At 52.8% G+C, this 21,989-nt stretch overlaps 1 protein-coding gene across 1 annotated transcript in view; it reads left to right on the top strand.

Moving 5' to 3' along the window:
• The window catches only part of COL13A1 (collagen type XIII alpha 1 chain), a 95,417-nt gene that overhangs the window by 54,684 nt on the left and 18,744 nt on the right, over nucleotides 1–21,989 (top strand). The window contains exons 22-37 of the mRNA XM_028480858.2: nucleotides 684–728; nucleotides 1,116–1,184; nucleotides 2,518–2,541; nucleotides 4,241–4,303; nucleotides 5,361–5,405; nucleotides 5,749–5,901; nucleotides 6,673–6,771; nucleotides 8,119–8,163; nucleotides 10,608–10,649; nucleotides 11,639–11,665; nucleotides 12,614–12,694; nucleotides 14,629–14,676; nucleotides 15,984–16,019; nucleotides 18,148–18,201; nucleotides 19,393–19,446; nucleotides 20,479–20,514. Coding sequence (XP_028336659.2) covers nucleotides 684–728; nucleotides 1,116–1,184; nucleotides 2,518–2,541; nucleotides 4,241–4,303; nucleotides 5,361–5,405; nucleotides 5,749–5,901; nucleotides 6,673–6,771; nucleotides 8,119–8,163; nucleotides 10,608–10,649; nucleotides 11,639–11,665; nucleotides 12,614–12,694; nucleotides 14,629–14,676; nucleotides 15,984–16,019; nucleotides 18,148–18,201; nucleotides 19,393–19,446; nucleotides 20,479–20,514 — 921 coding nt within the window. The remainder of the gene's footprint in view (nucleotides 1–683; nucleotides 729–1,115; nucleotides 1,185–2,517; nucleotides 2,542–4,240; nucleotides 4,304–5,360; nucleotides 5,406–5,748; nucleotides 5,902–6,672; nucleotides 6,772–8,118; nucleotides 8,164–10,607; nucleotides 10,650–11,638; nucleotides 11,666–12,613; nucleotides 12,695–14,628; nucleotides 14,677–15,983; nucleotides 16,020–18,147; nucleotides 18,202–19,392; nucleotides 19,447–20,478; nucleotides 20,515–21,989) is intronic.

Raw genomic sequence — 21,989 nt, forward strand, 5'->3', positions numbered from 1 at the left:
TCCCTTTATTTTTACTTTCTGTCTTGATTTTCTGAAATGTGTTCCGTGTTCCCATTATCCCAGAACAATTGGAACTATGGTTTGCTTTTCACAATTTACACCATATTTCCCCACAGTTCTGACCTGTTTCCAACAGGAACAAATCCCCCATCCCGACCTGCTCCAAGAGGCTGAGTGTTCTAATGCCTCACCCTGGCCCCCATGTTTCTCCCACAGTTTGGGTCTCACCAGCAGACAGGAACTGCCTGGGCTGTCCACGGCAATTGTCAACCACCCAGGCAATTGGCAAAAACTGTCTGAGCCCTTGCTTCTTGAACAGGATAGAAATAAAGAGGGACAGAGGGTCTGGTCCCTGCTCCCGAGGAGGTGGCTGACTTAGGAGACCGGGGGGGAGGTGGCCAGATGGACATGGGTGGAATCGCCAACAACTAACATGGGACAGAAAGATCTTCCAGCAAGAAGCTGGAGGGAGCTGGGAGGGAGAGGGGCTTGCTGGCCGGTGGAGGTGCTTCCCAAGGGGTGGAGGCTGCACGGGATGCACAGGGAGCCCTGCGCCTCTCAGCCTGAGCTGAGCCGAGCCTCCTGGCCCCCTCTGAGTACCCTAACACACGGCCCATCTGGGGACACCAGATTCTCTGTACCCGACTTTGTGCCCATTTCACTCCAATTTTGTCGTGCAACAGGGGGAGCCTGGAGCAGCTGGAGAACAGGGACCTGCTGGCCCCAAGGTACGTGCATCTCTCACCCAGAGTCAGCACCACATCTCACCTCCCTGGGGTCACAGGGTGAAGTGGCTTGTCCCCAGGGCCTTGCGGGGTGGTGGCAGCAGTGGGGGGAAGCAGGGAAGAGCGTTCTGGCCGCAGATAGGAGGTCTGACATTGCAGCCGCGATCGCGCTCAGTCTCCCCCAGGTCTGTCTAGTCCAGGGTTCTCACACGGAGTCTTCTCTTTGGTTCTGGAGCCCCTGGGCAGCCTCTGAGAGTGTTTGGAGCCCCCAGTAGCCGCCCCAGCTGCTCTGCATCCCCTGTGCAGCCAGTGATGGTAGAGAGCAGGAGGCGCTTGTCCTGAGGTCCCCCCTGGCCCAGGCCCTGGATGCAGGTCTCCTTTGTCTCGTAGGGCTCCAAGGGCGAACCCGGGAAAGGAGAGATGGTGGACTACAACGGAAACATCAACGAGGCTCTCCAGGTGAGCGGGGCCTACCCAGAGACGAGAGATCTGGAGGTGCTCATGGGCCTCCGGACTGTGTGATGACAGAGCTGAGCGTTCCAACACCCTGACTCATGTCCCTGAGCCCAGGCCGCTGGACAGAGCTTCCAGGGATTCATCCCCTTGCCTTCTCTCCTTCGGCCTCCCCCATTCAGCCCCCATGCACACGGCCCCCTCATTTGAAATCCAGATGGCCTGGCTTTGGGTCTGGGCCCAGCTGGCCAGGTACCCTGGCTCTGGGTCACTGAGAGCCATAACTGGGGCATCCTGGCGCCTGCGGGGTGCTGGCCCACTTGGGGTTCTAGGACCCCATTTCTCCAGCACACAGCCTCCCCCTTCACATGGTAGAATCTGTCTTCCTGGAACACATCTACCTTTGTGTCAATGTAATCATATTTCAGGTTCATAAGGTACCCTCGTTTCAAAGCGGGGCTTCTCAACCTGAGCGCCACTGACATTTGGGGCTGGGTAACGTTGGTTGTGGGGAAACCTGTCCCGTGTGCTGGAGGTTGTTCAACAGCGTGCCCGGTCTCTACCCACTATATGCCAATAGATGCCTCCCCACTCCCCAGCTATGACAACCAAAATATGCCTCTGCACGTTGCCAAATGTCTCCAGGGGGACAAAATCACCCCAGATTGAGAACCGCTCCTTTAAAGGAATCTTTGTACCTATGTGAATCCATTTACAAGCTGTACAGTTATTTTTTTTAACGCCAAGAGTTGTCCCTCTAATTTATTTTTCCAGTGGTGCCGTGTTTTGTTCTATTGTGTCTGTCTGTTTAAAGGGAGGTACATCAGAGCCTTAAATCTGGGTTCTAGGAGAAGAGGGAAGATCAAGGAAGGGTCCCAGTGAATGATTAGAAAGAATGGGAGGGACTCCCCTGACAGTCGGGTGGTTAAGACTTCGCCCTTCCACTGCAGGGGGCGTGCATTCAATTCCTGGTCAGGGACCTAAGATCCCCCATGCTGCGAGGCCAGAAAAAGAAAACAAAAACAAACAGAAGGAACAGGAGATGCTGCTTCCCTCCCTCTCCTGTAAAGAGAAAATTTGCAGTCCATATTAGGGCATGTAGGAATCTTGTAGGATAGCATCTGGTGCTCGTGGGCTGCTCCCTGTCCAGTGACTACAAGCCTCTGGGAGGGGAGAGGTGAGGTGGGGTGGGGCTGGAAGGCACAGGCTCCCCGAGAGGGTCTACCTCTACTGTGCTCCTTCAAGGGGCCCAGCACCCACGTTTCCAGGGCTGGGCCGAGGGGACCCTCCATGTGGCTCTTATTTGCTCTTCAACTGATCACATGGTGTTGGTTTTTAGGAGATCCGGACACTGGCCCTGATGGTGAGTCCTCCTTCCTGATTTCCCCGGGCACTGGGCTGAGGGCTGGTGGAGGGTAGCCTGGAAGCCAGGACTGGAGGTCTCGCCTCCAGAAGGTTAGGGTTGACCCTGCAGTGCTGCGGCAGGGGCTGACCTGAGCCTGAGAAGGGTCATGGCTGTCGTCTGGAGTAGCTCTTCACCGACCCAGTGGTGCACTCCTGTCACAGGACAAATACTGGTTCTCACTGCAGCTGTGTCAAGGAAATAGTGGTATAGAGGAGGATGTTTTTATGTTCTCCTTTTACCCAATCTTTTGCTAATAAAGTGCATAATCCTAAAAAAATCAGTAGCGACCCTCTACCTTTTCCTCTTTCCTAGAAATCAATTTCATTCTCTGCATCTGGAAAACCAGTGAATTCCAAGCCTGGATTTTGCACATGTGCCTACCAGTGACAGGCTTTCAGTAAATATTTGTAGCTAAAATGATTACCACCAGGTTTAACTTCCAAGGCAGAGAAGAGAGGGGAGATCACAATGTTCTCAAACATACATTTTATGTCACTTAATATTTTTAGTGGCCATGTGCCACAGAACACACTTAAGGATGATGCAAAGCCAGAATTAAGCACCAGTCGTACAGTGCCCCAATCCCAGAAATTGGTATTAACCACATGATTCTGGAATCAGTGAGCTTCATTTGGAAACATTAAAATAGATTATTTGAAATAGCTCTTTGAAGCAAAACTTTCTGAAACATTTTTTTTAAATTTTAAAAATCAACCTTGGGCTTCCCTGGTGGCGCAGTGGTTGCGCGTCCGCTTGCCGATGCAGGGGAACCAGGTTCGCGCCCCGGTATGGGAGGATCCCATGTGCCGCGGAGCGGCTGGGCCCGTGAGCCATGGCCGCTGAGCCTGCGCGTCCGGAGCCTGTGCTCCGCAACGGGAGAGGCCACAACAGGGGAAGGCCCGCATACCAAAAAAAAAAAAAAAAATCAACCTTGAATTAACCATTTACATACAATAAAATGCACCCGTTTTAGGTGTAGAATTTGCTGAGTTTTGACAAATATATATAACCATGTACCCACCACCCCAATCACTTCATGCATCTCAGGAGTCAATCCCACACTTATGCCCAACCCCGAGCCACCACTGATCTGCTTTCTCTCACCATAGCTTAGATTTGTCTTTAGTTCTAGAGTTTCTTATGAATGGAATCACACAGTATGTAGGTGTCTGCATCTGGCTTCTTTTGCTCCGCATAACGTGTCAGGGTTTCTTCCTTCTATGGCATGGCCTGTGCAGTGCTCGGTTCTTTTTCCACTGCTGCGTAGTATTCCAATGTATGAATGTGCCAGATGTTCAGCTGTTGATGGACATTTGGGTTGCTTCCTGGAGACATTTTTAAGTCACTGTCGGGGAAGGTCAGATTTATCTTCTTGGAGCCCAAGGAGCCCCCAGGGTGTAGACGGACAGGGAGGGAGAGGCTGATAAGCATGGGCCTAGGGTCCCTGCCCCCCACTTTAATCCAGACACACTCAGTGCTTATCTCCCTTACACTGTGGGGTCTCCATATTTCCTTTGCAAACAAAAGTGTTCCTGCCCCTGATGAAATGTTTGGAAATGACCAGTCTCTATAAACCAGCTTCCACATACTTCTCTGGAGACAGGCCACCCCTCCTCAGTTGGAAAGTTCTCCCACGTGTCTTTCTTTCCTTTCCTAGGGGCCCCCTGGTCTTCCTGGGCAGATTGGCCCACCCGGAGCTCCAGGGATCCCAGGCCAGAAGGTAACACTGTCTTGACAAGGGGGGTGCAGACCCTGCAGAAGCCCTGCGTGTGTCTCTGAGCACGGGACCCCACGGCTGCCCCTCATCTGTGTCCTTCTCATGTTCCCAGAGCCACCACCTCACTCCAGCCTTCAATTCTCCCCAAAGCTCCAAGCCATCGCCTGACCACTGACATCACTGCCGTTTCACTGCCCCCATCCTCAGCTCTGCCTTTCTTCCCTCGCTGTCTGTCTCGGGCTCCTGTAATTCACAGACCCCTCTGATGTGGTGGGGCCGGGTCTAGACGAGCCCCCGCCCCAGCCAGAGCCACAGCAGGGACCCAACCCGCCATCAGGGCACGTGGCGCTTGAGCCCCTCCCCAATCTCACCCCTCCCTCAATTCCTGCCTTTGCTCCCTTTTCTCCTCTGCCCCCCACCCCTGTAATTTTTCCCAGAAGGCCAACACATTTGCCCCTCTGTCCTCTGCTCATGAGGTCCTCTGCCCTGAAGTCCCTTCCCATTTTCCCTACCTTTCAAAGTCTTCGTATTCCAAGCCCAACTTGAAGGCCACCTCCTCCCTGAAGCCTTCCCTGATCTATCAGGAGGAATTCACAGCTCTTTCCTCTCAGCTTGCCTTGGTGACGCAGCTGGTTACCTGGCCTCAAAGCAGAGGCCACACCTCCTTTATCTCCCTCCCTGACTTAAAGAAGGGACTCGGGTTGATGTGAAGTGAAGGGAGCTCCCCGTGTGGGGGCCAGGACTGGAAGGCTGAGTTTGGGGGTAGGGAGAACAGGGAGGCAAGCACCCCTCCCAGGGAGCGCCTGCGCTGTCAGACATGCAAGTTTGTGGCTAGAACGTGGACTTGTAGCTGGAATGCCCGGACTGGGATCCAGTCTTCGCTAACTCCAGGCCTTGGGCTCACAACTCTGCACTGGGGCCCTCACCTCCACAACGGAGTCAGTGAAAGTACATACCTTCTGTGTGAGTGCTGAGGATACCTGACATAGGAAGTGCTGTATAAATAACACTTATTGTTCTTCTCTGGTCTGAGAGTGACCTTTAGTTGTTCTGGCTACAGGGGGAGATTGGGCTGCCCGGCCCTCCCGGACACGATGGGGAAAAGGTAAGGACACTCCCAGACAAACCTCTGAAGCTAATCTTTGCCCTGGTGGGGGGTGAGGGTGCAGAAAGCTCTGGAAGGGAGCCTTGTGGGGAAGGGAGAGGGGAGGGGAGGCCCACCTCTGGAAGCCCAGCCGAGCCCCACTGCTGGCCCCAGGAGGAGCCACGCCGACCCACGCTGGGATGGGCTGCGGCCCCTCAGATTCCCCAGGCTCTCTGGCTGGTCCAATCAAGTGCCAAAGAGCCGAGTCCTTTGTACCACCACCCCCGCCCCGCCCTTCTTTCTCATTCTTGCCCCTCGTTTCTCCATCAGTGTATCTAATACGTGTTGTTGATCTTTTCTCGAGGGACCTCGAGGCAAACCAGGAGATGTGGGCCCTCCTGGTCCCCAAGGCCCCCCAGGAAAGGCTGGGCCTGCAGGAATGAAGGGAGAAGATGGCCCTCCGGGGAACCCAGGAGAGAAGGGGGAGAAAGGGGAGATGGGGCAGCCAGGCCCACCGGTGAGTGCCAGGGCCCACCCAGCATGATGTGGCTGTGCGCTGTGCCAGCTGCAGCTGGAAACCAGAGCCGGGAGCTGGGGACAGGGCGCTCACCCATTTTCCCCTCAAGCTTTACTTTATAAAGGCCAGTTTCCCGCCTCAAGCGACCTGGGTCTTGTTCTGTCATCTCCTATCTGTGTCCGCGGGAAAGTCACTGAGCCTGGCAGAGCCTCGGTTTTCTCATCTCTAAAATGGGGATGATTGGAAATTCGCTGGTGACCTAGTGGTTAGGATTCCAGACTTTCACTGCCGTGGCCCAGGTTCAATCCCTGGTCAGGGAGCTGAGATCCCACAAGCCGCGTGATCAAGGGAGGGGGAAAAAAAAAGAGATTTCTTAGCTACAACACCAAATGCATAATTCATTAAGGAAAAAAATTGATAAATTTGACTTAACAAAAAAGAATAAAATTAAAATGGGGATGATAATGCCTTCCCTGGATACCTCACTGAGTTGCTGGGAGTGTAAAACTGCCTCTTGGGACAGCGTACCTATACCCAGGAGAGTATAGGGACAGCCCTAGACCCAGGAGAGATGCAAACAAGGGACCTCAGCCCAGGCCAGCTAGGCCTCTGGCTTGACTTGGAAGCCTTCTCTGGGCTTCATGGTTTCCAGGCAGCACCCTAGACACCTGCCCTTAGAGGAAGGTGGCCCCACGTGCATGCCACGGCAGGTCCCAGACCTCAGCGTGATGACCTTGCCCTTGACTAACAGAGGTCTTTTTCGACCTGTAGGGTCTAGACGGCCCAACTGGGGAGAAAGGAGAACCAGGTGACCAAGGGAGACCTGGAGCGACCGGATTGCCTGGCCCAATCGGGCTCCCAGGATTCACGGTAAGGCGAGGAGGCCGAGCATCAGGGTGGTCAGCAGGCCTCTGCTGATGAGGGCAAGCAAGCGGGGTGCCCTCACTGAGGTCACCTGCCTGGCGGGTGCCTGGTGCTGTGATGAAGCTGCACTGACCGCCAGCCTGCCTGCCCAGCCGGGGGATGGGAGGGTCCTCTGGATGAGCAGCTACTCCCTGAGGGGCAGTTGGGTGTCAACAGGGGTTCCAGCTCCCTCCGCGCACAGCGTGGTGGCCTTCATCTCCAGGGGCCAACATAGTTCCAAGGTGCTAGAATCTTGGACTCGAATTCTCCTCTTAGAAGGGGAAAGAACCTCAGAGGTCAACCAGTCCCACCTCTGACCCAGTGCAGGATCCCTCGAAGGCCACTGACTGTGGCTGCCCCACTCAGCTGGGACAGGCAGGCAGCTGGTAGCCTCCTGACATGTCCCCTCCAAGCTGGAGGGAATGCTTCCGATGTGGTGTGAGGTACCCTCATCAACCGCCCCCCACCCCCTTGGCCCTGGCTCCGCTTCTAGAACCGTATTCACTTTCTGTAGCTGCGTAACAAGTCACCACAAATTCAGTGGCTTAAAACAACACACACGTATTATGGCACAGCTTCCATGGCTCAGGGGTCCAGGCCCATCGCAGCTGGGGCCTCTGCCCAGTCAGGGTGCCATCCAGATGCAACCCCATCTAGAGCTGGGGTCCTCTTCCAAGCTCGTTGCTACTGGTATAATTTTCAGTTCCTTCTATAGCTGCAATGAGTCCCTCAGCTCCTAGAGGCCACCTACAGTTCCCGGCCGCTCGGCCTTCCCCATAGTAGGCAGATCATATTATAGCAGCTTGCTTCTTCAAGACCAAGGCCAGCAGGCGTCTCTCAGTGCATCCTAGCAAGACAGGTGTGTGAGTGTGTGTGTGTGTGTGTGTGTGTGTGTGTGTGTAACATACTTGTAAACACAGTCTTAATCTATCATTTTTACAACATGTATAATTTGTAACATGAGCTTGTAACATAATCACAAGATCGACATCCCATCATCTTTGCCAATAGACCATATTCTACTGGTTAGAAACAAGTCCCAGGTCCATCCTAGGGCCTCTGCCCTGCAGGATCTATACAGAATATCAGCCTCTCCTCCCACGTGTTAGAACCTCAGATTCAGGAAGTCAGTGATCACTAGTCCCCTGCGCTGGCCTTCGTCCTTCAGGCCAGCTACCTCTGCAGCCTCCCAGGTGGTCCTTGCTGATATCTACGCCTAGTCTAGTACTGGTCAGGTTTGTCACACATTTGAGGGTGTCTGTCCCAGGATCCCCCGAGTGCTGGCATCCACGCCATGTTGTTTTGTGCCCACAGGGAGAGAAAGGAGAAGACGGGGAGAAGGGTGACCCAGGAGTGGAGGTAGGTTGTGCCTGCTCTGTGGCTTGTGTCACAGGGATTATTTGACAGGGACCTTGTAACACCACAGTCTCTCCAGTGTGCACATAACGTCCATGCTCTAGAAAGAAACTCACAACTGCCTGGCACAGGAGGAGTGCAGGAAGTTGAACATTTCCTGCACACCTGAGGGGTCAGCAAGGGCCCACAGGTCTGCTCCACGGTCTTCCCATTAATCAAGTCCCTCAGCGGTATTCTCATAGCACCTGCCATGTTCCATTCCAGGGCTAGAGCCTGGAGACAGGAAAACAAGACCATCCCTGTGCAGCAAACAGTCCCCAGTCGTGGGCGCTAGAATGGCAGCAGCTCAGGGAGTCGGGTGAGCACCCCAGAAGCAGGGTCATTGGAGCAGGGTCTTGAAGACTCTGTAGGAGTTTGCCTAGAAGCTCCAGAGGTAGGGTTTCCAGAGAGAGGCATTATTCTTTTGAGAAGTGTGGTGGTTAAGGGAAAACGGGAGAACAGTGGAGTGAGAGGTGGTCAGGATGGAAGCCAGCTTCTCATAACAGGGGAGGGAATCAGGCTCAGGGTAAGAGCCAGGAGAGCAACAGAGGTCGAGGATACGTGAGGGAGAGGCTATTTGGTGGAAGGGCCTGGGCCACCCAGACACTACCGCAGAGAGAGACCACCAAACCCTCCGTCACCCTTCAGTGTCACCAAACCCCATCTGCATTTAGTAACACAGACCTGATTATATAACATGTATGTTATTTATTTGGATAGGCTCCTAAAGAAATGCTCTGAAATTCAGGAAAAGCATAATATGCAAAAATGTTCCTTCCAGATGTATTTAAACTAAAAATTGGGAACAGGCTGCATTTCTAACAAGAAGGAAATGATTAAATAACTTAACACAAAATACTAATGGTAATAATAGTCCGCATGCTGGAGAGCTTTCCTTATGCCAAGCCCTGCTCCAAGCCCTGGCTAGGTAGGAACTCATTTTTATTCCAGTCAATGAATAACACATCAACATTGAAACGAGGCTTGTGGGGAACATACAAAAAACGGAAAAATGGGTTTTGTGTTAAGTGAAAAAGAGAAGAGAACCCAATTTTATATATATATGATATCATCATAAGTATAGACATACATTCAAATACATTTTATGCATCAAAAAAGAGTAGTAGAAGGAAATAAAGCAAAATATTAGCATTACTCAGAGATATTTATTCTTTTTTCTTCTTTCAGTTCTCTTTAATTTACTAATATGTTAATAAATTTGTATTCGTTTAAATTTTTTTATTTTTTAAATTATCATATAGTAAAATGATAATACGGTAAAATTGACTTTTTGACGGTTCTAAGAATTTTAATACATGCATAGATTTATATAACCTCTACCCCATTCAAGATATGTGAATTACTTGTTTATAATAAGAAAAAAAGCAGTAAACTCTTTTTTTTTAAGAAGGTAGAGTTTCCAAAGATTGAGTTCCCTGCAAGGAGACAACAGTATTATGGAGTTAAAAAGTCCACCTGTCCAAGCGACAACAGGGATTCCCTGTCTGCCCAGTGCAGAGGCTCCCCTTATAGTCACCTGGCAGAGGGTCCCCGTGCTGGCCACACTCCAGGGGATTCTGTCCCTGGGAAGGTGAGGTGCCCAAGGAGAGTCCAGAAGCCGAAGTGGGGAGACCGGCTCAGAAAAGAGCAGGCAGGTCTCCTTCCTGCCTCTTGGGTGGCTGACTGTGTACAAATGGATGTCCATCTTCACCAGAGACAGAATCTACGCTGCACAGCATCCTCCGTAGAGAGGAAGACCGCCCTGGGTTCCTTCGCGTTCTCTGTCCAGTCCGAATCTCTTTGACTTTAACCTGCCCTCAGGAGAAACGGAGACCCACAGTCCCCATATCCTGTCTGTTACAAACCTGGGGAGCTTGAGGAATATTCTTCAGAAGCATCTCAGTCTCACCGCATTCCAGACAACCAGTCTCTCTTCCTTTAAGCTAAAGGTCTCAAACCCAAATGCCAACCAGGACCAGGCATGCAACACATGAATGCAAGAAGTCTGGGTTAAAAATAATGGGGAGTGGTGAGGACTGAGGTAAATCAAAGAACTCAAGCCCCACCCGGAAGGGAAAGCTCTCATTGAGCTCCAGGCAACTGTTGCCATGCAAGAACAAGAGCCTGAGGCAGCCAGATTTTCTGGTTTTTCAAAAACATCCAGAAGAATAGACATTTTGAGGATATTTCATGGCAGTGTTTGTTTGTTTGTTTGTTTGTTTGAAACAGTGTGCAGGCTAATGAGTTGCTATGAGTTTCTGACCTGTTCTAAGCCTTTGTTTGGGAGACGGTGTGTTGGTAGTTCTGTCCAGCCTTGCAGTCCCTAGCCGGACCCCAGGCTATGGCAGAAGGCGAGACCCCTTAGAGTATAACGGGGGGTGGGCTAACTGTCTCCCTTCGACTTCTAGGTTCCTGGGCCACCAGGGCCAGAGGGACCTCCCGGACCGCCGGTAAGTTTGGAGGGCTTGTCTGTGTTTCAGTCCACTGTGATTAGGTCCCTAACATCCCCTCCCCATGGCAGTCACTGGGCTTAACCTCAACCTTAGGTCACTATCACCTCCTGCTTCCATGGTGGGATTTTCACATCCACAAGCCCCTCCCTGCTCCTCTTCCCTCGCATCTTAAACAGGCATCCTCTCTGTGACACCAAGGAGCCTGGGCGTCGCCCTGTTTCCCGGAAACACTTGACTGGCATGGCAGCCCCGAGGTCTGGTCCCAGGGTCTGTCCCTCCTTGCAGGAGTAGGAGTCATTCTGTCACTCGGTTCTGCCGTTTGCCATCAGACATCTGCTCCTCTCCCTCTTTTATTCCTGCTAACCAGCCAGCAAGAAGACCAGGATTAAAATAGAAAGGGACCCATTTAAAACCAGCCCCACTGGATTGGCCTTTCCATGGTTACAGATGATAAGGCACCTTTAAAGGGACCCCTATGCATTGGGCCTCGAGGGTCCCCAAGCATCCTAAACCAACAATGCTGGTCCTTGCCTCTGCCAGGTTCACAGTCCCCGTGGTGATGGGCCACCCATTGTCATTGGTACAAGTAGTAGTAGTAGTAGTAGTAGTAGTAGTAGTAGTAATGACAGTAGCCAAGGTATATTGAAACTTACTATGTGCCAGATGCTACTCTAAGCACTTTGCACATATTATTTAATTTTGCTGTGTTCCCTCTGAATTTTGCCTTCATGAGACTCTGAATCTTCTCTCATGCATCAGCTGTGAGGGCCACAGAGGGATTCTCAGTCCCTGGCTGGGGAAGCCTGGCTCAGACCCCACCCCAGGAAGTCCTAAGCTGGACCCCCCCCTTAGCATTCCCTTCTACCTCTCCTGGGCAGGGGCCCCAGGCCAGGCTCTGTACCCTAAGCCCCTGGTTTTTTGTGGTCCAACTTGTGGACAAGGAAGTCGACTTAACCAGAGGTGCTTTGTTTTGATTCCAAATGCAGGGGCTCCAAGGCGTTCCTGGACCAAAGGTAAGAAGAGATCACGTGACAGGTGCTGGGTGAAGGGGGTAGGGGAAGGCGCTGTGTCAGTGAAGGCAGAAAAGAGAGAAAATGCTTCAGAGACAGGGGACCCAGCTGACCCCTTCCCTAAACGAAATCATGTGACACTTCAGCCAGTGGGGTACCATTAGGACAGAATAAAGTCCTATGGTCCCGTTAACATCCATCACTGACACTGGGCAGGCTTTGGATTCAGAATTTTCCCATCCATCGATCAACCCTACAGAGTGACAGGTTAGATTCTTAGCCAGTGATGAAATCCTTTTTCCATGTAACCTGCCCCAGACCTTTCACTCACCCTGAAGTATAGGTGGCAGACAGAGGGTGGCATAGCAAGGGACCCCTTCCCAGGACCAAGCCCACTGGACTCTGGCCTGGGACTCTCCCAGCTCCCATCCCCAGCATTTCAAATGGATAAGAGGGGCTGGAGGCTGCTGGCGTGACAACAGCCCTTGTCTCCTACGCTGGCGTTCTCCAGGGGACTATTTGGCAGTTTCCTCTCCTGGTTACTGTGGGAGCCTCAGAGCTCCAGTGGTGGCATTTCAGGCATTCGCCATCCAGTATCTGCAGGGTCCCAGTTTTTCTGCTATGCAAATGGTCATCTATGCCAAAGCCTGACCTGGAACTGACCTATGGGTTTGTCTCTACTCCTGCCATCCCTTTTCCCTTTGGGGACCTCAGAGTTACCACAGAGATACTCTGTAGTAACTGACTGTAATTGAGGCAGAGCCAGGCTAAGAATTCAGCAATTCTTGGAGTCCCCGGCCTGCCACCCCTGGGTCAGCCACCTCTACCTCCTCCCTCCTCTATCTACCATCCCTCCCCACCGCCCATCCCCATCTGCAGGACCCCAGAATGCAAGAATGAGTCGTCTGGGCCATGCCCTTCTGTGATCTCGCCCATCTCCCTTTCCTTCAGGGGGAAGCAGGGCTAGATGGAGCAAAAGGAGAGAAGGGCGTCCAGGGAGAAAAAGGAGACCGAGGTCCTCTGGGATTACCCGTGAGTATCGTGGACCCGGCAAACTGGTGTGAGGGGCCTGGCCGGGTGGTCCTGAGGAGGTGCTGGGCAGGGCCCCGGGAGAAGGCCACTGGAAAACTCGAGGTTCTAAAGTTCTGAGCATTCCAGAGCTCCATGAGGTTCTGCTTTCCCACCTGGACAAGACCGTAGGCTCTAACTCTCTTACCGAGGGCCTCCTCTGGGCTGGCCCTGTCCTAGGTTCTGGAGGAATGTGAATCTGAATACGACAAAGCCCCCCACCCCAAGGAGGACCCAGCTGGGAGCCAGAAGGGGCCCGAGAACAGCCTTAGGCCCTACTTGTGCTTGTTTGAGGCAATAAAAATCTGCCCTTATTGGGGCCAAGCTTAGAGGACTTGGGAGCATTAGGACAGTATTCATGTCTCTCCTACTTTCCCAGGCAGACCCCAAGAGAGCCCCTGCTCTCTGCTCTTAAGCACTGGCCACAGCAGAAAAGCTTGCAACAAAGTCAGATCCTCCAGTCCCAGCAGGCTAAGGCCACTCACATCTTGGTTCCCTGAGATCTCTGATCTCAGCTAAAGGTCCCAGGTCAGGGCGGGGGCTGCTCAGAAGGCATCTGCATCTCCGGATGTCGGGCCTGGACTGGGCGAATTCCTTTGCCCCAAGCTCCAGTGACTGATGGTCTCATCACTGCCTCACCTGTGTCTCCAGATGAGCACATGCCACCACCTATCCCGGAGCCCTGCGCTCCATCCTCCCTCACACCCCAGTGAGGTTGGCACTCTTTTCTTGTTTGTATTTTCAAGATCTGGAAGGGACTTTAGGATTCCCTATAATCGTTTTATTGGTGGGTCTGGAGAAAAAAGTGAGTCACTTGAGGTCACATATGAAGTCGATGGCCTGGCTACACCAGAGGCTGCTCCTTCACTGAGGCCACAGCCTTGCAAAGGGCTCTTTCCAGCCACTAAGGCTTCCTCTGTGCTGGGCACAAGGCCCGTTCCCACCCCCAGGAAGCTGTAAAAAGCAGAGGAATGATGGGGAAGCCCAGATGCCCCAGCTTGGCAGGGTTTGAAGGTCTGGTTAATGTAATCACAGCAACCAAACAGCAAGAACAAAAGGTTTGATTACACCTCATTAGTGCATCAAATGTGGGAATATTTAAGGAGCTGATTCGCTTGACAGACTACAGTACACTGATGACTTTAGCAGACACTTTCCCATGTCTTAAGCTGTGTCCAAAATGACTAAGTACTTTTTACTATTAAAGTGCCTTCCTGCCCACCCCCACTCAACCACAGACCTCTCCTTGTTCACCTTCATGGCTCCAATAACCCTAGTGAACATTGGAGAATTCAGTCAGGGATTGGGATGAAGACCATACAGGTAATATAAACAAAGAAAGCACCAGATGAAAGACAAAGTACCCAGTCTATCTTTGATTTTGCAACTTTTGATAGAGACATGGGTACAGAGAAGTGCTTTGGCTAGCTTAAGAAAACAACAGAGCAAGCAGTGTTCATAAAGGGCAACTAACGTGGACATCAGAGGGACAATAAGGAGTGGTGGGGACTGTGGTAACAGCCCTACTCAGTTCAGCTGACTGTTGCTTTGGGGGAATGAGGGTCCAGTATTTCTGCATATTCTAATTTTTCTAAGGAAGCTACACATCTGGCATTTGATGGGATATCTCCTCATTTTCTAATATTAAATCAAAATTATCTGCAATACTACAACCCATACAAAATATGTCAGTGGCCCACATATGGCCCCAAAAACTCCAGTTCATGCCCTCTGCGCCAGACCTCTCAAGACAACTCAGTATTAACGCTGCATATCCAAAGTATATGGATGTTTAGCTAAAGTTCTGTTTTTAGGCTTCCCCTCAGTGTTTTACTTCGTATAGCAGCAGCCTGTGTTTCCAGGCACATCTTATTGCGTTCCTCTTATTTGCCCTACAGATGGTTCTCAGTGCTGGCTGCACATTGGAATCCCCTGGAGCTTTCCAAGTATGCTATATTCTGTTTGAATTGGGCTGTGGTAGGGCCCAGGCACCTGTATTATTTAACATCACCCCAGGAGATTCTGACATTGTAGCTGGGTTTGAGAACCACAACTCTCTAGGCCATAAGCAAGATTGGTCCCAGAATTATGTGGTCCTAAGACTGAGAAGCGAGGCCCTGTAGGATCCTGCTACCCAACACCCTTCCCCCAGCAGGAAGCAGCTCCCTGCCCTCCCTTACCTGGGGGTATTCCCCCACATTTAAAATCCTGAGGCCTCGGCTCATTTCTGAGGCTCAGTTGGAAGCAGATTTCAAGAACTCAGTCCTTATTGGCCTAGAGTGTCCCAGTTGCTCTCTCCCTGCTTTGTCTTATTGGCCTCATCAGATAATTGTACCCCTGTTCCCCTAGGTGGGTTGTAGGGGCAGCATCATAGCCCAGCATTGGAATAAGAACTCTAATTCCCACTGTATGAATCACTGGATGCTGCATAGTGAGTGGGTGTTAATAGCATCCCAACTGCCAGACAGTTTATTCCAAGGGATACATGGCCTTAGACCTCTGTCCCAGTCAGCTGCCCCTAAAGGCTTTTTCTATAAAAGAGGCCTTGTCTGGGATAATATGAATGGATTGAGTTTGTGTTAAGCTTTGCAAACTGTAAAATGCCAGAGAAATGTCAGGCATTATTAGTATTATATTTCAAGGCCCCAACTCCTCCCAGCTAGCTGAAGTTGAAGTAGGCCAACTTCTACCCAGATTTCAAAGCTGGATGCTGTAATTCAATGCTGAGCCTCCTGGGGTCTCCCAGTGTGGCCTCGCCTCAACAGGTATGCAAAAAAGGCTGGGAAGACCACCCTCACCTGGGCCCCACCTGCCATGTAGGCGTGTCTTCCCCAAGTAAGACTGGTCCCGGGAAGGATGCACTAGCTCTGGTTCCAGACACCTCTCCATGAATTTACTTTCTATAACTCTTTCCCTGGAACACTGCAATCCCTTGGAAGAGAGGTTTCTGAGAGAGAATGAAAGGAGAGAGGGGAGCAGGGGGCACAGAGGATCGGCACGGCCACCTGCACTGATCTCCACCCAGCTTGCTCAGCAGTTGGCCACACTGCACTCAGTGTCTCCATGTTTTTGTTGGTTTTCATGTGAATACATTACCTGTCCTCCCAAGCTTATTTCTCCCATTTTGTTTAATTACCAGCATTTATGTCTGTCCAGAGTCACTGCTTCACTCACCTCTCCCCTCCCTGGTCCCTTTTTCTCCCTCCCATTCCTCCCTTCCCCTTCTTTTGGTCAAACTGTTCCCTTTGTCCAGGGAGCTTCAGGTTTGGACGGCAGGCCTGGGCCACCGGTGAGTGTCACTTCTCCATTACCCCTCAACCCCCACCCCCACCCCCACCCCACCCCTGGCCTGTAATCCCTTTCGTCTGTCCTGCTGTGGCCTCATTTCTTCAGTGAGTCATGCCTTATCCCACCACCAACACCAAAAAGTGCCATCTGTGCTCAGTTCAGAAGTGCTTATTCAGGCCTCTTAACCAAAGACAGCTGGCCTTCATCGAAATTTCCCTGTCCGTAGAATGCACCCAGGGTCCTCAAATCTGAATTTCCAGAACACTGGCTGTGGGGTGGGAGGCTGCTCCAGCAGCAAAGACTCTGTTCCTAAAGGAGTGCTGACTTCAGCCTGGGACCCCAGCCCTAGGGGTTTGGGCTGTGACTCACATCCCCAGCAAACACAACAGTGTCTGTATGTGCCCGTCATGCCGTGTTGTCTTCATGCTGTGAGCTCTGTCCATCTCCTGTCTGCCCACAAGGGCTTTCTAGTCCTGTGCAGCCACCAGTCTGGTGTGTATGTGGGTAGGGACCGCACTGATGGGTGAGGGCAGGTGTAGCACTTAGGAGCACACAGGCGAGTCCTAGCTCAGTGTTCTGACAGCATGTCACAACCACACCTTTCACTTCCTGTGGCACCACAGCTGTCCCCCACCACAGTCCCTTTCTTTCCATCCTCCTCGCACCTAGCACACCTTTCCCAGGTGGCCAGTCTGGGCTAGGGTCATTATCTGTGGCTGGAATCAGAGAAACCATGACTTTCCTCTCAACTACTTATTTCATTCACATTGGACAGAGGGGAGCAGTGCACATTCATATATTCTGCCCCCTTTGGACCTGAAGGGTTTTTTTCTTATAAAATCAATAACACAACCTTAAAGGAAAATGTTTATGGGAAGAGTGATCCTACCCTTCCAGGACATTTACTGGACACTTCCTAGGTGTCAGGCCCAGCACCAAATGTGTGACATGTATTCATCCATTCTAACCTGGCCGCAACCTAGGAAGCAGACACTCATGCTATTATTCCCATTTTACAGGTGGGAAAACTGATCCTTAGAGGAGCCAAGAAACTTCTCCAATAGCACAGTTATAGGCCTTTGAGGCAGGACTTGAAGATGGCCATTGACTCCAGAGTGCTATTCTGACACTCTGTCACAGATGTCCACAGCTTTCCTTCTTCCCTCAAAGGGGCCACCGAGAACATCTTATCCTCTTTTTTATTTTCATGTAAAGTAAATCAGCCTTTCCCCACCTTGCTCCTGCCCTGCCTATCACAGCTACATTCGGAGCACCACCGTGAACCGCCCACAGGCCCAGGCCCAGTCCTCATGTCCTGAGCAAGAAATACAATCACCGAGGCAGAGCAATAGGAAGCTTGGAAATATAGACTTCGTCTAGTCAGGCCGTAAATTAGGAACCTGGAGAAGATGTTTAATTACGCCTTAGCAAGCCCTGCTGTGTCTCTAATCAACACAGCTCTGATGCTCCAGCTGACCCCCTGGGCTGCAGCCCCGAGTCAGGAGTGCTTAGGACACACCTCCCTGCCAGGCCAGTGTCAGCAGACCTCCGAAGCATACTAATCCACTCTCCAATCCAGCCTGTTCCCTAGGGCCTGGGATGGGGACAGAAGGCCTGGCCGGAGGCTGAAGGCCAGGGCCAGGGCCCACAGTGGGGGTGGGTGGAGTAGGCGGTGGCTGAATGACCCTCCCACGCCTGCCTCTGTGTGTGCGTCTGCATCGGTCTCTGTGGCATGAAGACCCTCCCGCTGCATGTGGAGCTGCATCAGCAAAGGGGTGCCAGCCCCCGGCCTCCCCACCCCTGGGATGGCGTCGGCTCCCTCCCGAGCGCTTCTGGGAGCAAACTAAGCAACTGTTCTGCCGTTTTCAGCCTTGGCAAGCTTGGTTGTGAAACTAAAAGGGTACCTTCCTCAAATCTGGCTCTGAGGCAGGGGGGAGGCGCTCTCTCCCTGAGGCCCCCAAACCCAAACAGGAACGCGGCCCAGTCCAATGACCACCCTGAACAAGCCTGGCCTCGCCAACCCTGAAAACTGGGCCTCTGGACCTTGCTCATCTCCAGGTGTCGCGCGGGGCTCCCGGGGCTCCCCTCGGCGTCAGGACCCTCACCTCTGCGCTCTTTCACCTCCCCAGGGTACTCCAGGACCAATTGGAGTTCCAGGCCCAGCGGGACCAAAGGGAGAGAGGGTGAGTGCTCAGCGAGCCGGGAGCCTGGACCACCAGGACAAGGGGCCCTGCTGCCCCTCTCAGCCTCGGGTCCTCAGCCCCTGCGCCTGCAGCCCACAGGGCCACCGCATCAGCCAGCCATCTCGGGCCCCATCCGTTCCTCCTCGACCCGGCAAGCACCTCACCCATGTCTTCTCTTGATGATCCTCCCCGCCCATGGGGTGGCAGGCAGGCCTGAGGTGCTCATTTTGTAGCTACGAGTGGACAGAGACTTGGAGAGCTTCCTTCACTCAGCTTCCGGTCACCTGGCATCGGTCCCAGGTGCCACACAAGGCCCCAGGCCCTGCTGTCACCGGACACGCCTCAATCCTGCAGTGATTTAGGGATACGGCATGAAACAGAGTGCCAGGTGGTGTTAGAAAACCTGGGAGACATCAAGAAGCCAGGAGACCTGTGCCTCAGGCCGGCTTCCATGGGTCACGTCTCCCGCAGCCAGGGCGGCGGGCGGAGGCAGGAGAGTTCCGTGCGTCAGCCCCTCCCAGCCTGGCCCGGTTTCCACACCGCGGGGCCTGGGGTCGCTGGGGGGCCAGCTTGGGTGCTGGGCCTCTGAGTGGCCGTCTGCTGGTCTCTCCGCCTGCGGGAGCAGCTCTCCCTCTTGCCGTCTGCCGCCGGGGGCTCTGTCGCTATGCTCTTGGATCCCACAGCTGGCGGAGGGGAGGGAGGAGAGGGTGGGGAGCTTCTGGAGAGAGGCGTGGGCTTCCCTGAGATCACCAGCCACTTGGGGAACCAGGGTGGCTGCTCCGAGGGGTGACACAGCTCCGAAGAGAAACCAGAGCTCTCTTCCTCTCCCCGTTCTCCCCCGTCTCCCTTGTCCGTGCCCGTTTCCTGCCCCTTGTTCCCCTCCCCTGCTTCTGCCTCTGGCCAACTAGTACCCCCGCTAGACACTGTCCAGTCCTTCCTAAGGACGTTGGGGGGCCAGGCTCTGTGGAGGGAGGGTGAGAGAGGCTTCCAAGCCCTCTCCTCGGGGCAGAGGCCTCAGCAGTCACCCCACCTTCACCCCGCCTCCCCACCCAGCCCTCGCTTCCTTGTGGGGGGGGTGTCTCTTTGAAGAGACTGGAAAGGTTTCCCAAGTTTTGTATGAAAACAGAAAATGGCTGACGGGAGGTTGTTACCATGTCAGAGAAGGCTTATGTGTTCTTTCTCCGGTTTCAGGGCAGCAAAGGCGACCCTGGGATGACAGGACCAACGGGAGCAGCTGGGCTTCCTGTAAGTCTCGTGGGATCAGAGGTTGCTCTCCACCTGCCCTGGTCCCCCACAGAAGCACTGTCAAAACAGAATACCCAGAGCCTGGGGCAAAAAATCCAGGGCCAAGCGACAGTGCTCAGTTCTGTGGCAGTGGAAGCAGCCAAAAGCCACTAGCCCACGCTCTAGAACTTCCCCGCCGGGCACCGCTAGAGGCGAACCCTGGCGCACACGGCCCCTGTTAGGGAACCATGTCCTCAGCCGTGTGCACCGTCTGACTGGCTGTAGCAAACACAGATGAGCCCCTTCCGCTGCAGGGCTCTGTGCTCAAGGCAGTGGGGGTCTCACAGGTGAATGTGCCACGGCCCCTACCCTCGAGGAGGGACCGAACCAGGTCCAGATCGCCATCAGGCAAGGAGATGTCTCCTGAGACGGGCAGCTTCCCACGGGACTGGCTTTCCATTTGCAGCCAACGTCTCCTTGCTGGCTTATAGAAGTCGGCTGCCTACGAGAGCCAGGACTTTGGTTTCCCACCCACTTGAAGGTCATACACTTGATCGTGGGTTCCATGCTCGGCTGTGCTTTGGCTAAGTAGGCACCTCCAGCCAGTCTTTGCCTTGTGCCCACTCCCCAGCTAAATACAAGGGGAGCAGCTGGCACCTTGAAAAGAGGGGCTCAGGAGCTTTGGAGTCATTTTTCTAGCAAGAGGCTAGTGGGAGAGCCATGCAAATACCTGCCCTTCCAGGAGAGGTCTCTGCGCCCAGACCGTGTCCTCAGCATGAACCATCTAGAAGAACTCGGCCGCAGGCCAGGGCATTGGTGCAGAGTGAGAAAACCAGAACTGTGTTTGACTTTACCCATAACTCGTTATCTGTCTCTAGGTCAAGTTCCTTGAGCAATTTTCTCCTTTGTCCCCCTTCCGTAAAATGGGGATAATTAAGGCTGTCTCAGATGAATTAGGCACCGGTAAAGAGCTTTATGAGCCTGGAAGGAAGGACTGTACGGCCGTCCTGTGCTTTCTCATTAACGTGTCTTCGTTTCTCTGATTTATTGCAGGGTTTACACGGACCACCCGGGGACAAAGGAAACCGGGTGAGTCTGAGTCCTGGCACTTTGGCTCTGGTTACTAATGTCATCATGGTGAGGTGGAATGACCAACTGGGGATTCCTGACCCAACATGGAAATACAGTTTTTCCTGATATATCATACTAAATTAAAAGGCTTTATAGTGAGGGGCTTCATCCATAGCATACAGGGAGCCCGGGACCTAATCTTGAAATTGAAGCATGTATTTTTCCATGTGGAAAGGGGAGGCTGAATCCCAGGACAGCCATCAGATTAGCATTGCCATCCAGTAACAGGAGTCACATGCCCGGCTCTCTCCAGGTTGCCCTGATAATGGGCCCCTAAATGATATTTTTATATCCATCGTTGCTGAGTCCTAGTCTTCTGACACTTAGTTTTACCAGGCATACCAGGCATCCCAGGCCACTGGTGAGAGAGAAAATAAATCCCAGTTCCAAGAACAAGCAGACAGCTGTTGTACACAGCCAATCCTTTAAAAAACTATCCCAGGGCTTCCCTGGTGGCACAGTGGTTAAGAGTCCGCCTGCCGATGCAGGGGACACGGGTTCGTGCCCCGGTCCGGGAAGATCCCACATGCCGCGGAGCGGCTGGGCCCGTGAGCCATGGCCGCTGAGCCTGCGCGTCCGGAGTCTGTGCTCCGCAACGGGAGAGGCCACGACAGTGAGAGGCCCGCGTACCGGAAAAAAAAAAAAAACTATCCCAGCCATTATTTCTCTCGGGAAGAGTCGGCAGGACTATGAAACCAATCGTGCCTTTCGAGGCCGCCAGCTGTCCCTTTGGTTTCTGCCATGTTCACCAGGACGCAGTTACTGAGTGTCTGTCCACAGCACCCACAGCCATCTGATGGCACATGACACGTGGCACATTTGTGCCCAGGAGAGATCATCTCACTACATCTGACCGAGGGATGACTTTTGGGTTCCCTTCTAGAACGTCTCATTGGCTGCCTCATCACAGGGGTTCTCAGTGGGATGCACATCCCCTAGGAGCCCAAGAGCATCTTCTAGTGGGAAGAATACCCAAGGATCTTAGAGGTAAAAGAGGAGTGGGACGAACCGATGGAGAAACGAGGCCCTGAACTATGATAACATGTTCTGAGTTCCCAGGAGTGTTAGAGACAGAGCAGGCGGCTTCCAGAACCCAGGCCTTCTGCTGATCTTTGAACACCGATAGCCGTGTTTATGGCTAGAACATGCCAGAATCTGTACGTTTATATCTAGCATCAGTGCAAGTCTCTTCCATTTAAGATCGATTTATTGAACGCTTCCATATTCCTAAATTTTCCTTTCTGGCAGCTGGTCAAAAGCAATCAATGTGTCCCATATATTCTATGAACAAGAAGGAAGAGGCAGAGCGACCCCTCCCAGACCGTCCATGGGGAGACCAAGTCTAGAAACCCCTGGAATAAACAGACCTACTTCCAGAAATGGGCCAGCCTGTTCAGGCAGGCTGGGAAGCCCACCTTCATTACTGTGGCATC

Source organism: Physeter macrocephalus, chromosome 20 (assembly GCF_002837175.3).
Source record: "Physeter macrocephalus isolate SW-GA chromosome 20, ASM283717v5, whole genome shotgun sequence".
Taxonomy (NCBI): domain Eukaryota; kingdom Metazoa; phylum Chordata; class Mammalia; order Artiodactyla; family Physeteridae; genus Physeter; species Physeter macrocephalus.